The following is a 13569-nucleotide window of genomic DNA, read 5'->3' as shown; positions in this document are numbered from 1 at the left end:
ATTCACACTATTTACGGATTCTTCCCCTCAGTTGCAATGGGGTATAAGATTGTTGAGACCCCTGCCAATGCAATATACCTTCCAGTGACAGCTCAGACACTGGACTATTTGGAGCTGCGAATTGTGGACCAGAATAATCAAATTGTTGACTTCCGTGGTGCGGAAATAATTGTACGATTGCATCTAAGGCAGGATGGGCGTACGGTATAGAGCAAGAACACGCAATCCACAGCATGCCATTTCGCTACCGAACAGAAAAGTGATAACAAGTGCGAACTATGAGATTCTTAAATCAGTTGGCCTGAAGCTGCACAATGACGTCCTCACTCAATATAACCAGTCCAGTAGAGTATGATGAGAAAATTGTACATCAGGAATACTTCTCTCATAAACCTTATGCTTCAACCACATTTAACAAGAACGAGGAAATCAGGATTGTCATCCAGCACCAAGACACACTCACGCTTCCATGCAAGAGTTTCATATATCTAGAGGGGTCATCCAAGAAAACCGACGGCAGCGATACAGTGTGATCCAAGCTGACATGTAATGCTTTAGCATTCCTGTTCCAAGAGATATGCTATGAACTCAATGGGTCTGAGATCGACTGTACACGCAATGTCAGCATAACATCAACCCTTAAAACATACATCTTGGCATCACCAGCAGATTTGCGTAGTATAGAAAATGCAGGATGGTTCATAGACGATCCAGAGGATAGAACAGTTGCAGACTACAAGCAATTTAGTGCCTGCATACGTCTAAAAATGCTTATGGGGTACTTTGAGGACATGAGTCAAATTATTATGAACGCTAAACAGGAACATTCTGGTACGGAGTGCTACAGACAATAACTCATACATTCAAGGAGCTCAAGAGGAGAATATGATCACAATCAGGAAGATAATATCGAAAATGCCTCACGTCAGTGTAGCAGACGAGGAGCATTTGAAGCTTTTAAAAGTCCTGAATTCAGGTACATTTCTGTCACTGACGTTTCGTTCATGGGAGGTTTATGAGTTCCCAGTGTTACCGACTGCGAGCAGAAAAACATGGGCTATTAAAACGTCCTCCCATCTAGAGACACCTAGATTCATCACAGTTGTGTTTCAGACTGATAGAAGAGGTAATACAGCAAATGAGTCCACCGTGTTCGACAACTGCAAGTTAACTAATGCCAAAGTCTACCTCAATTCAGAATTCTACCTATATGACAATCTACATTTGCGGTGGAATCAAAATGTATGCACTCTAGTGTAGGACATGTATGCAAGGTTTCACGCTTCTTACTATGAAATTGCCGACGGAGAGGGAGGAGGATGTCTACTCAGTCCACGTAAGTTCAAGGAGCTTTCACCGATCATTGTAATAGACTGCTCAAAACAGGACACAATAATTAAGTCTGGACCTATAGATGTGCGAATTGAATTTGAATCATCGACAAATTTCTCAGAACTCACTGCCATGTATGCTCTAGTTCTACATGACCTTGTGATCAACTACTGCCCGCTCACAGGTGTTGTGCAACGAGCTGTATAAATGAATAGGTGCTGCAGCCTACCTAGAGCATTTCACAATGACGTCTCAAGGCGTTAACATCATTGCAGATGCTCAGGGTTTCTATGATGGTGAGCGTAGACAGTTCATATTTAAAGATGTTGCGTTTATAGTGTACACACAAGATGCTGGAATAATAGAGACATTCTCAGCAAACATTGTATCACCAAGGTCATTCAAGTATGTGAGGTGTGCTAAGACATGGAAGAGTTCAAAGTTGTTAACATATTTCTACCATGGAATTCACTGGGATGATCCTGGCATACCCTATAAAGATGTTGTGACTACGCTTAAATTATTCGATCATGTGGAAACCATCATCTACGTGAAGAGGAAGGAGAGGATCTCATGGATGTGTCAAATCTTTAAATTTGCTTCCTTTCAAGACCTGGAATTTTTACAGGTGTTCTTCTCTCCAATGACTCACAAACAAGTATCAAAACAGTGTTACTGTATCTGCTTATGAAAATGTAAAATTACTATTAAGTTGGATGAGAAGTAAATGAATTTTTTTTCCTAACAATGCTTGTATATTTTTTTTGAGACCTTCGTCCTTAGCATGTAAGTTTATCCATGATACTATACCTGCTTCCATCTATACCTGCATTCCACTGGAACTGTCTGACCCGCTTACCACAGCCTTGCGTGCTGCCAACGGGGGAGTAGCGCTACCTGAGCTCTTAATAGGTACGCTTTCACATTCCTCTCCCATCGCCTGCAGTGAATTCTCTGAAAATGTGTGCGGTAAAGGCGCTACGTATTGTAGATGCGTGCGTGCAATGTAGATGTGACTGCAGAATGTTCAGATATGTTTTAGCAAAAAAATAATGATTAGGTTTTTATAAGTAACAACTGTGTTGTAGCCTAAAGAATTTTTTTCCTTTATTCATTTCAATTCAGTTCTCGAGATTACAATTTAGTTTGTGATGTGCAATATATATATATATATATATATATATATATATATATATATATATATATATATATATATATATATATATATATATATATAACTGTAACTCAAGATATATATATATATATATATTTCTTGAGATACAGTTCAGTTCAATGCAGAGATACTTTTAACTTATTAGTAGAATCCAACACATGTTGGAGATTCCTCAAAAGGAATGTTTTTCCCCTTATAGAGCCATGCTTAAAACTAAAGCAGATGTATAGACTAACTTACATGCTAAATACTATGAGTAATGAAATTCCATCCAAACAGACTATATTGAACCGAGCTGCTCTGTGAACTAACGTTCTCCTACTTAACTAGATGGCTCTAAATATTTTTTTTAAGTAGACATTTTCTGTGAAATAATTAATTAATTGAGTGGCTTCATCATAACCAGACAAGTTATATATGTTTGCAATATACATTTATCATTCAAATACATAAATAACAACATTTAATTGGATGACCCCAACTTAACTGAGCAGCTCTAAATATTTTTTTAATTGGGTGGCTCTAGACATTTTCCACCACATACAGCTGAAATACTTTAATAATAACAATTAATAGGGTGGTTCTCAAGCATCGAACCCAAACAGCTGTACTAAGAAAAATATATGGATGGAATTGAAACTACACTCCTGGAAATTGAAATAAGAACACCGTGAATTCATTGTCCCAGGAAGGGGAAACTTTATTGACACATTCCTGGGGTCAGATACATCACATGATCACACTGACAGAACCACAGGCACATAGACACAGGCAACAGAGCATGCACAATGTCGGCACTAGTACAGTGTATATCCACCTTTCGCAGCAATGCAGGCTGCTATTCTCCCATGGAGACGATCGTAGAGATGCTGGATGTAGTCCTGTGGAACGGCTTGCCATGCCATTTCCACCTGGCGCCTCAGTTGGACCAGCGTTCGTGCTGGACGTGCAGACCGCGTGAGACGACGCTTCATCCAGTCCCAAACATGCTCAATGGGGGACAGATCCGGAGATCTTGCTGGCCAGGGTAGTTGACTTACACCTTATAGAGCACGTTGGGTGGCACGGGATACATGCGGACGTGCATTGTCCTGTTGGAACAGCAAGTTCCCTTGCCGGTCTAGGAATGGTAGAACGATGGGTTCGATGACGGTTTGGATGTACCGTGCACTATTCAGTATCCCCTCGACGATCACCAGTGGTGTACGGCCAGTGTAGGAGATCGCTCCCCACACCATGATGCCGGGTGTTGGCCCTGTGTGCCTCGGTCGTATGCAGTCCTGATTGTGGCGCTCACCTGCACGGCGCCAAACACGCATACGACCATCATTGGCACCAAGGCAGAAGCGACTCTCATCGCTGAAGACGACACGTCTCCATTCGTCCCTCCACTCACGCCTGTCGCGACACCACTGGAGGCGGGCTGCACGATGTTGGGGCGTGAGCGGAAGACGGGCAAACGGTGTGCGGGACCGTAGCCCAGCTTCATGGAGACGGTTGCGAATGGTCCTCGCCGATACCCCAGGAGCAACAGTGTCCCTAATTTGCTGGGAAGTGGCGGTGCGGTCCCCTACGGCACTGCGTAGGATCCTACGGTCTTGGCGTGCATCCGTGCATCGCTGCGGTCCGGTCCCAGGTCGACGGGCACGTGCACCTTCCGCCGATCACTGGCGACAACATCGATGTACTGTGGAGACCTCACGCCCCACGTGTTGAGCAATTCGGCGGTATGTCCACCCGGCCTCCCGCATGCCCACTATACGCCCTCGCTCAAAGTCCGTCAACTGCACATACGGTTCACGTCCACGCTGTCGCGGCATGCTACCAGTGTTAAAGACTGTGATGGAGCTCCGTATGCCACGGCAAACTGGCTGACACTGACGGCGGCGGTGCACAAATGCTGCGCAGCTAGCGCCATTCGACGGCCAACACCGCGGTTCCTGGTGTGTCCGCTGTGCCGTGCGTGTGATCATTGCTTGTACAGCCCTCTCGCAGTGTCCGGAGCAAGTATGGTGGGTCTGACACACCGGTGTCAATGTGTTCTTTTTTCCATTTCCAGGAGTGTAAATCTAGTTTTATATGTATAAGCACCTTGTGCTGAAAAAAATAAATACAAAAATTATTTCCTTATATATGAGGAAATAATTTTCGCATTTATTTATTTTTTCAGTACAAGGTGCTTATATATATAAAACTAGATGTATTTACACGTTCATACATATTTTACACTCACACACATTCATACATATTTTTACACTCACACACACGCACACACACTTACACCACACATCACACACACAACAATAATTACACTATGATAAAAGGGCCATACTATTTGATACATAAGCCCCCCCCCCCCCCACTCCATTCACACACTCATTCTCTCTCTATCTCTCAATCAGAGTCCCCCACCTCTACTTTTGCTTCAAGTAAATAGTGTGAGTATGGGAGAGTTTCCACCCCATCCTCACAAATGACTCTTTTATCGTCATGAGGAGACAATCCGACTTTACATTACAGTACAGTGTACACTTCATGACCTCACGATCAAATACTAGTTTGCCAAACAACGTGCAGAGGATCGCCTTGAATGCTGCAACCATACTGGCACTGCAAATAGTCTTCCACCGTGAGGGCGCGAGATGCCACACGTCTAACTCCCTTTACCCACTTATGGGTGCACCCGTCTATTGTACAATATGCATACATTTTGGACCTCAATCCTACAAACTCTACAATCCGGAAACCATTCGCTTCGTCTTTCAAGAGACGGTAAACCTTTTTGTTCTTAGGAGCAATACTGTATTGTGATTATCGGCCTCATAAGAAGACATGTCGAATTCTTTACTGTGGCGCCCAATTACTTCATAGGGATTGCACTTCTTGATCCAGTAGATAAGGCTGTTTGTATTCATATAAAGCAACTTTGGTTCTACGGAATGAGGTCTCACGAACTCATAGTGGAAGCGCTACAGCTAGAATTTGGGTATATCCAGTATGCACATCCCCAAATAAATAGGCTTCATAAACTCTACTGCAGTCTTCGACATCTCCACAGCAACAAAGTTTTCATTGAAGATGGTGGCAAGCTTAAAATTTGGCCTGGTGATACACTTTCTCACGCCATAACGCCGTTCCCATTCGGTTCTAATTAAAATATTTATTTCGTATCTTACATTCTGCATAGTTTTCCCGAAAATGGAATTGTTCATTAATTTACAAAAATCTTTTTCAAAATCATTATTCGCAACCGCCATCTTTTCGGTATTTAGTTCGATATACTCCTTCAACCAGGGCGATTGCTTGAAGGAGCTAGCCCAGGTGATTGTAACAAGTTTCATCCCTAAGCTGAGGCACTGCTGGAGATTACAATAATGAATAATATACCTCTGCTTAACTCCAACAGTAGCCAACAGTTTAGGGACAGTGCTTCCTCATGGAATTTGTCGCTCTGGACATAGCGGGAAGTCGCTTTTCTCTTCATGCAAATTATTAGAATATTTGATGTCTGCCTCAAGCACATACTCTACATCGGAATCGGCTGCAAGATCCATTATTTTTCCACCTAATCCCTTCACTTCGTCTTTGGGCACCCATTGGAACCCACAAACTGGCAGTGGCTGCATCATGGCGTGTTCGTATAAGTTATTCACATTTAATTACATAATGTAACTTGAATCAAGGGATGCGTTAAACCCGAAACCCATCCTTGGGTTATTTGCCTTGGCATGCCTGTGAACGCATTGACAAAGTCCCTCACAGATCCCGCGCTCAAAAAATAGAAGCATTGCAGCATGAGCCAAAAGTTCGATGGTGCACCCCGTTTTTTTTTAGCATAGCGTCCCAGGACAACCTAGGTGCCGTGTAATAAAAGGTGAGGTCCAGAGAGTACGTGGCCATACAGACACTCCGGGACGTTTCGAAAACTTCTGCAAGCAAATGCATGTTTGTATCCATGTATAGTCTTGCATATTCTCCCAAACTGGAAATGTTGAATGCTCATTATCTGCTGTAGTTACGGCATCGCCTGTGAGAGTACTGGTAAACGCAGATATGTCGGAAAACCTGGTTGCATAGAGTTTTGCCATACTATCAACATACTCGTATGAGAAAACTCCTTTCCTAATCGCAACTTTTCCTCATCAGGAAATGCAGATCGAGTGATATGCATATGGCACTGAGGTTGAGTTTCAACGAGTTTCTGGAGTGAAGTCTGCATAAATCGTAAAGAGACAAGGAAGCAGAGAATAATTTTTGTTGTCATTAGTTTTCAGAAAGAAATGTACTTCTCAACACCTTCAGGCAGGACACCGACCAGATCATTCTTCATACAGAAATTAGCCAAGTGCTCGACGAGAAAATGAGCGTCATACCCACTCAAATTATGAAAAAAGACAGATATGTGCCGTGGTAACTTATACTCCAATTTGCATGTGTTTTGAGCTGCACTGCGGAACTTTCCTGTAAGATGGCAATGATCTCTACAGAGAGTTTCCATTTTTCTATCTAACAGCAGCCCACAAATATGACAATTAACCACCTTTTCATACAATTCATCATCTTTCTTTGATTTTGTCATGGGAATATTGGTGCCGTAGAGCTTATCAACATTCCATGAAAGTTTTTCAAGCTCAGTGAGAAGCCAAACCACAGGATCGTCCCCGACATAAGACTTGTAGCAGTTATGTTTAAAATCATATCCATATAAGGCCATATAAGGTACGTGTTTCTGGGTGAAGGTTGTATGTGTGGCTAAGGGGTTCCCTTCACAACGAGTAATAGGAGCCAGCAGGCATTCAAAGTTGGTGTACACTACAAATGGGCATCGGTGCTGGTGGTGAACATTTTGAAATTTAATGAAGTTATTTTACTCTGTGGGCATAATAACACATGCAGGGTCCTTGGAAGCACAATCTAATAAATGTATCGCTAATAACTCTTTCTAATGAAAAATAATTCAGACAACTTAAACAAATACGTTTTTACACCATATGTTACTTCACTGGAAACAAAGGAGGTGGGACATGTCTTTGATCCATACATAGTGATAATTATCACCGTCAGAGAAGAGCAGCATGTTTACATGCAGCTCTTGCTCACCTGCAGATTTTGAGAAATGGAGTGTCTCGCGTCCGTCGGCCGTCGTAATTTAATATATATATTGTTATGGTTATTATTATTTTTTGATTGTTGCTGACTTACGTGGTGGGCCTTAATTAAAATGATATTCCATTTAATTTTGATTTTACGATTAAATGCTTTCCTGAAGTTCTCCATTTTAACAATTTTAATCTTAAATTATTTGTTACGTTAATGAATGTTAGACTCGCTGAATCTTAAAACATGAGCATATAAGTTGTGCAATGTAATAAACTTTTCATATTAATTTCCTCGGCTAGTCAGTTCACATTAAAACATAAGATCTTTAGTTATTAATTAAAATTGCGGCCCACACACGCGCGAGAGTATTTTTCTTACCTCCGTTAACCATTGTATTGTAGTCAGAGTCCTGGCTCTGGGTCTCGGCTATGGTACTGAAAATAAGAATCTTAAAGCTAAGTATTTTCTGCAACGTTGGGCGGCTGTGGAGAAAAACTAATATTATGTTACTAGCGGTCGAGTTTCCCGCTTCCGCTAATTTTTCATAAGTTAATATCGCCACGTAATGGCGTCGTTGGCTGCATCGGCTGCTGCGATTGTTGAACTGTAAATTACTTGAATGCAGGTTAATTCAAGGAAGGCGGACATGAAATCGGGATCACCTCTTACAAATTAAAAGTGGACAATAATATTAAATCAGTATATTATATGCTTAACTCATACAAATATGCTTACATTTGCCAGCACTCGCAAGATGTCCCTCTATACACATTCAAGACAAAAGAGGAAGTCGACTAAAAAAAAATTAACAAATGAGCGTATCTTGTCGTCTCTTTAGATCATTTTGTCATAAATTATTTCTTTGCATTTGAAACTTGGACAGAGAGATTATTACTTTACGGCTACATGATAAAAATATATTATTCAATTTATAAACACTGTTTTTTAAGTCTTTTCGTAATATAGCACTGGGGACGCTATATTGCCCCCCGAAATGTTTATGTCATAAAAAATGTTCGTGTTTTTTGACATAAATATTTCCTCTTTCATGTCCACAGTGTCCACACGCAGATTTTTCTTTCACAGTTTACATGTGCCACATCGTATATTTACACGGTAGTAATTACTGAGGTGTGTTGCACACAAGGTGTAATACAGATGAAGTTATCTACATAACAATATAATATACAATTGGTTACATATACAGTCATGTACAAAAGGACATACAATACAATTAATTTCATTTTGGCTGCTTCTTTTTAGGGTTGCAACTTTTGCAGTGTTCAAAGGTATACAATCACGAGTTAGTCCGGAATATTTGAAGTCCCAGAGGTGTCAACTGCTCGCTCCCCATTTGGCGCGGCCGTAGGGAAACCTGGGGAAAACCTCGGCGGAGCGACAGACTAACTGCTTGGGTCACTTTCACTTAAACGTTTCTGGGATGTCATTGGAGTACAGGATGTGCATACATTACAAATAATGTTTTGTTGCACTACGCAAAGAAATGAGGTCATTATAACAATTGATTGCGGTGTCGTTGATGATCTACGCCGCGGCGTTTAGCTCGCGACGGCGTCGGTTGGTGTGTTCGGTGCTCGGCGGTCGCGGCGGCTGCGGAGAGGTCAACGCCCGCTCGACGCCAGCGTGTCTCTCGCCGTCGCGGAACGTCAGAATCAGCTGATCGGCTGCACCGTTGGCGATGCGCTTCTGTCTCGCCCGGGCGTGGCGGAGTGGGATAATATTCGCCCCCCGCGCTTGTTGGCAGGAGTCAGCTCTGCTAGGCATCTCCAACGTAGTACATGAAACATACACACAACCAACGTAATATTTGTTTCCCGCTGCAGATGGTTACGCTAGTGGGAAAGAAGCATTTATTAGTGCGGCAGTTGTTAAGTTTTCGCCAGTTTCCGAGTGTCAAGCTAGCACTGTCCTGCAGAATACATGACATGCATCTTCTCCCGTGAATGCAGTTTTGATGCGCCACTGTTTCCATTACATGTCAGTTTTTGTCTTGATACAATTATTTATGTTTTCGCCGCACTCGCAGGCACTGGTGACTGTCCCAGTACGAGCTTAGCACAAACATTCGCCGTTTCTGCGGTCGCTGTTTTGCAACAGTCCACGCATCGCATTCCAATCTCGCATTATTGTGCTCACTGAAACTACAGTCTGTCCCAAAAAATATTGACTGTGGGTTCACTTCACGTTAACAGTTCACATTTATAAGCAAATTCACAGTTTTTCGTGCGTAATATTGGCGTTTGGCGTCCTTACCGCTGTTGAACGTTCAATACTAGTACTTCACTGTCCATATCACAGTTTCACCTTCACAGTTTTTCACACTGCTTAAAGTAACTGTTTCGATTAGTTCACAAACACTAATGTATTTCATTCAGTCTGAACTGGATTTTGGCTCGTGCTGGATTTTACCAGTCTTTCACACTAATTATCTCTTTTCATTTTCCACTTAGAGTCGTACTTGCCTTCAGATTTTTTGACTATACAATTGTATTTCCGTCTCATCTGAGGTAAGTCCCCATGTCATGTCTGCCCATTCATTGCGTACTTGCCCTCCAGAGCCAGGCTCGACTTTACAAAACTTTGCCTCTCGCATTATTGTACACATTTTATAATCTAGGCCTAGCGTGCAAGTTCCTAGATTAATGTTAGATTTGTGACTTTTGTTTACACTACAAATTCGTGCAGATCTCTGCCTTAGCAGATGGCAATATATTTTAACAGTGCTTAGCGGCAGTCGCGTTTACTGATTTGCTTTGTACTTTGTCCACAACACATGAGGTACCTTGGGTGATGTACACCCTGCACTCATGTTGTTTAGTAAATTATGATTGAGCATAATTCAAGATCGATATAGACATAAATACATGGAACAACATATACACTATAATATTGAATTCCATAAGTTTCATTACTACTACAGTTCAAAAATATTCATGACACACTAACGAAAAATTCTTTCATCATTAAATGCTGTTGAATTTTTTTAAAAATATTTTTAAAGCATTTTTAAACATGAAATTTGTAAAATATTCTTAACCCTTAAATGCATGATTTTTTATTTCAAGCTGTAAAAATTACCATGTTTAGTTTATAGTGCCTACATTTCGAAAAAAATATTGAAAAATTTTTTAAATTAAATTAACAAAGCACTATTGTTGAAAATCGCTTTTTAGCTGATCAGCTACATTTTGAGTTAACACCTTACGAGCCACAATAAATGTGCTTATTTTGCTCCCTCAATTTTGACCAAATCTCTCGTAATTTAATTGTTGATTATGATTAAATACTTTGTATAGGAAGGGAAAAATCCTAAAATAATAAATAGGACATTAATGTTGTAAATATTGAGCATTTATTGTATATTTTATACACTTTTATATATGAACAATAAGGTATCTAGTTCCAACAGGTTTGTACCCAAGCATGTGATAATCACTTTACATGAAAAGTTTGAAAACAGTTCTTTTGTTTGTGCAAACACAATGCAACTGCACATTTATTACACTGAACCCAGGAAAATCCCTTGCATCCTGGCATTTTGCACCTCTGTCTCACTTGCAAGTACGAAGGCAGGTGACCTACTTCATCCAGCCTTACATCTTGTGGAGGTACATGTGCTGTGGGCCCCTTTGTCTTCTTAGCTTGTATTTGGTTTTCGAGTTCATTACTTGGCCTTCCACGTTTTGCTGAAGTTTGACCTGAGCGACACAAACAGTGAGCAATTTCCATTCGAAATTCGGAGAGTTTCATAGTTCTCCTAATCCCTTTGGTTTCTGCTACTCTCCTATACAACAGCCAGGAATTGACTACTCCCATGTCCAGGAGATGGTAAAACAATCTTATATACCATTTTAGACTTTTCACAAGAATTTTATGTCGACCCATTATGCTGTCAAGAAGGTCAACACCTCCCATATGTTTATTGTAGAGCTTAATTATTTGTGGACAAGGTATTGTTATTCTTGACTTTGTTTTTTTGTCATACCTCCCTGCTTCATGAATAGGCTGCTGTCCAGCAAGTGTAGAAAGCAACATCACGCTCTTGTTATCTTTCCACACTACATTTGATATGTCGACACCATCCACTGTTGCGACGCGCTCTACTGATGCACCTCATGCCATTTTCTTCAGCTCAGCTTCTGAAGGGAGCTTGCAGTCTGGCACTCTGTTTCTTCTGACTGTCCCAAGTGAGTAAATTCCTTGTTTATGTAACCATACAAGCAGTGGCAGACTTGTGTAATAATTGTCACAGTACAGTTTGTGGTTCATATTTCTTGGTAGTATCCTACTGAGTCGAACTACAACATTTGCACTTGCTCCCAAGTCTTCCTCCTCAGTCACTCTTTTTTCTGGTTCATTTTCATCTCCAGTGAAAATCTCAAAATCGTAGGCATAACCAGATATGCCACTAATAACAAATAATTTGTATCCATATTTATGAGGCTTGTTTGGCATGTATTGTTTCAAATAACTTCTAGCCTTTGTTGAACATATCTGTTCATCAACAGAAACACACTCCTCAACAGGTATTGTTTGAAACCGAGATCTCATCAATTCTATTATGGGTCTTATCTTGAAGAGTCTATCATGACCTTTTTCACCCCTGGGTATCATTGCACTGTTGTCATTGAAGTGAAGAAACTTACGTATTTGCTCATACTGATTCACTGTCATTGTTGTCTTGATCAGATGAGTACCAGTAACTTCTCCCCAGTAATCCCTCGTATTAGGTACATGAACTATTGACATTACGAGACAGATGCCTATAAATTTTTTATGTCATCACAGGATAAATCTATTGGTCTATCAGGATTACACTGCACACTGTATCTATGAGACTCTTCGACAATTAGATCAAACAATTTAGATGGAAATATATGTTTGAAGAATTGGTATGGAGTATTTAAGTTTATTACTTCTTCTGGTAACGAAGTATTGCCATGAAATTTTGACTGCAGTTCGGGAATAATCAACTGTTTATCTTTCCAAACCACACTCCTGCTGTTTTTGGTAACATTTTTGCTGCTGCATGGCAGTTTCAGAGCATTATCAGACAACTGTGACGTCGATTCCTTCATTATAACATCAGATTGTCTTGTTCCAGAAACATCTTCAGTCCTAATTACTGGTACTTGACTTTCTTCGTCACTACTGTCACTATCACAATCAACAGATTCTGGAGCAACATATGTCTCATCTTGAATGGAATCGTCAGAGAAACACTCAAGATCGTCATCACTGCTTAGTGGAATCTCTAACCATTCCATAAGCATTTCTTCTTGACTCTTTCGAGACATTTTTACGTCAGCGCCTGAAATGCAGTAAATGAAAAATGTAGCTGATAAGCTACATACACAAAAACAGGCCTCATTTCAAATCTATCGCAAAGACACTCGAATTAACTGTTTACACCATATCTACTTACGTTTTCAAAATGAAAAAGTAATTTTCAAACCCAGAAATCAGTGCACAAACACCAAAAACACACCTCAACTTTCCGCCAAAACACACACTTGGCAGTATGTCCACACAGCTCACTGTCGAACTGCTTCAGCTCGTCCTGCCATCTATGATCGCTATGAAGAACTACTAGAAACTGCAGCGGAGTGTATACACTTAGCTACATAACGAATTTGATCGAAAATGTTTCTCCATATGGAATAAATCGAAGAAATGAGGTCTGTAGCTTATCAGCTACAGTATGCATTAAAGGGTTAAACCTACGTTCATTTTTTTTTCAAAATGCAATTGCTTAAAAATACTATTATTCCTTAACATCTACAAAATTGATTTGCAGTAATCTTGTGTGCCTCATTGTCTTTAAATGTTACACTAAAATCTGAACATTTACACACAAAAAGAAAATACACTATAAACTTAACCTACTACACACAAATGTAAACGTTGCTCTACTGAGCGAACTTCTTTGTAAGTATTTTTCT

General features: G+C 40.6%; 1 protein-coding gene across 1 annotated transcript; it reads right to left on the bottom strand.

Moving 5' to 3' along the window:
• Positions 1 to 11740: 11740 nt before the first annotated feature.
• Positions 11741 to 12376, bottom strand: LOC126195595 (piggyBac transposable element-derived protein 4-like). The gene has a single exon (XM_049934220.1). It carries the CDS (start codon positions 12374 to 12376, stop codon positions 11741 to 11743), a length of 636 nt encoding a protein of 211 aa, XP_049790177.1.
• Between the last annotated feature and the right edge of the window lie 1193 nt (positions 12377 to 13569).

Source organism: Schistocerca nitens, chromosome 7 (genome assembly GCF_023898315.1).
Source record: "Schistocerca nitens isolate TAMUIC-IGC-003100 chromosome 7, iqSchNite1.1, whole genome shotgun sequence".
NCBI classification, from domain to species: Eukaryota; Metazoa; Arthropoda; class Insecta; order Orthoptera; family Acrididae; genus Schistocerca; species Schistocerca nitens.
Note: the sequence above shows the minus strand (reverse complement) of the source record. Positions and strands in the feature narration are given on the sequence as shown.

Coding starts and splice junctions, on each gene's coding strand:
- LOC126195595 (XM_049934220.1), bottom strand. CDS start 12,376: ATGTCAATAGTTCATGTACCTAATACGAGGGATTACTGGGGAGAAGTT.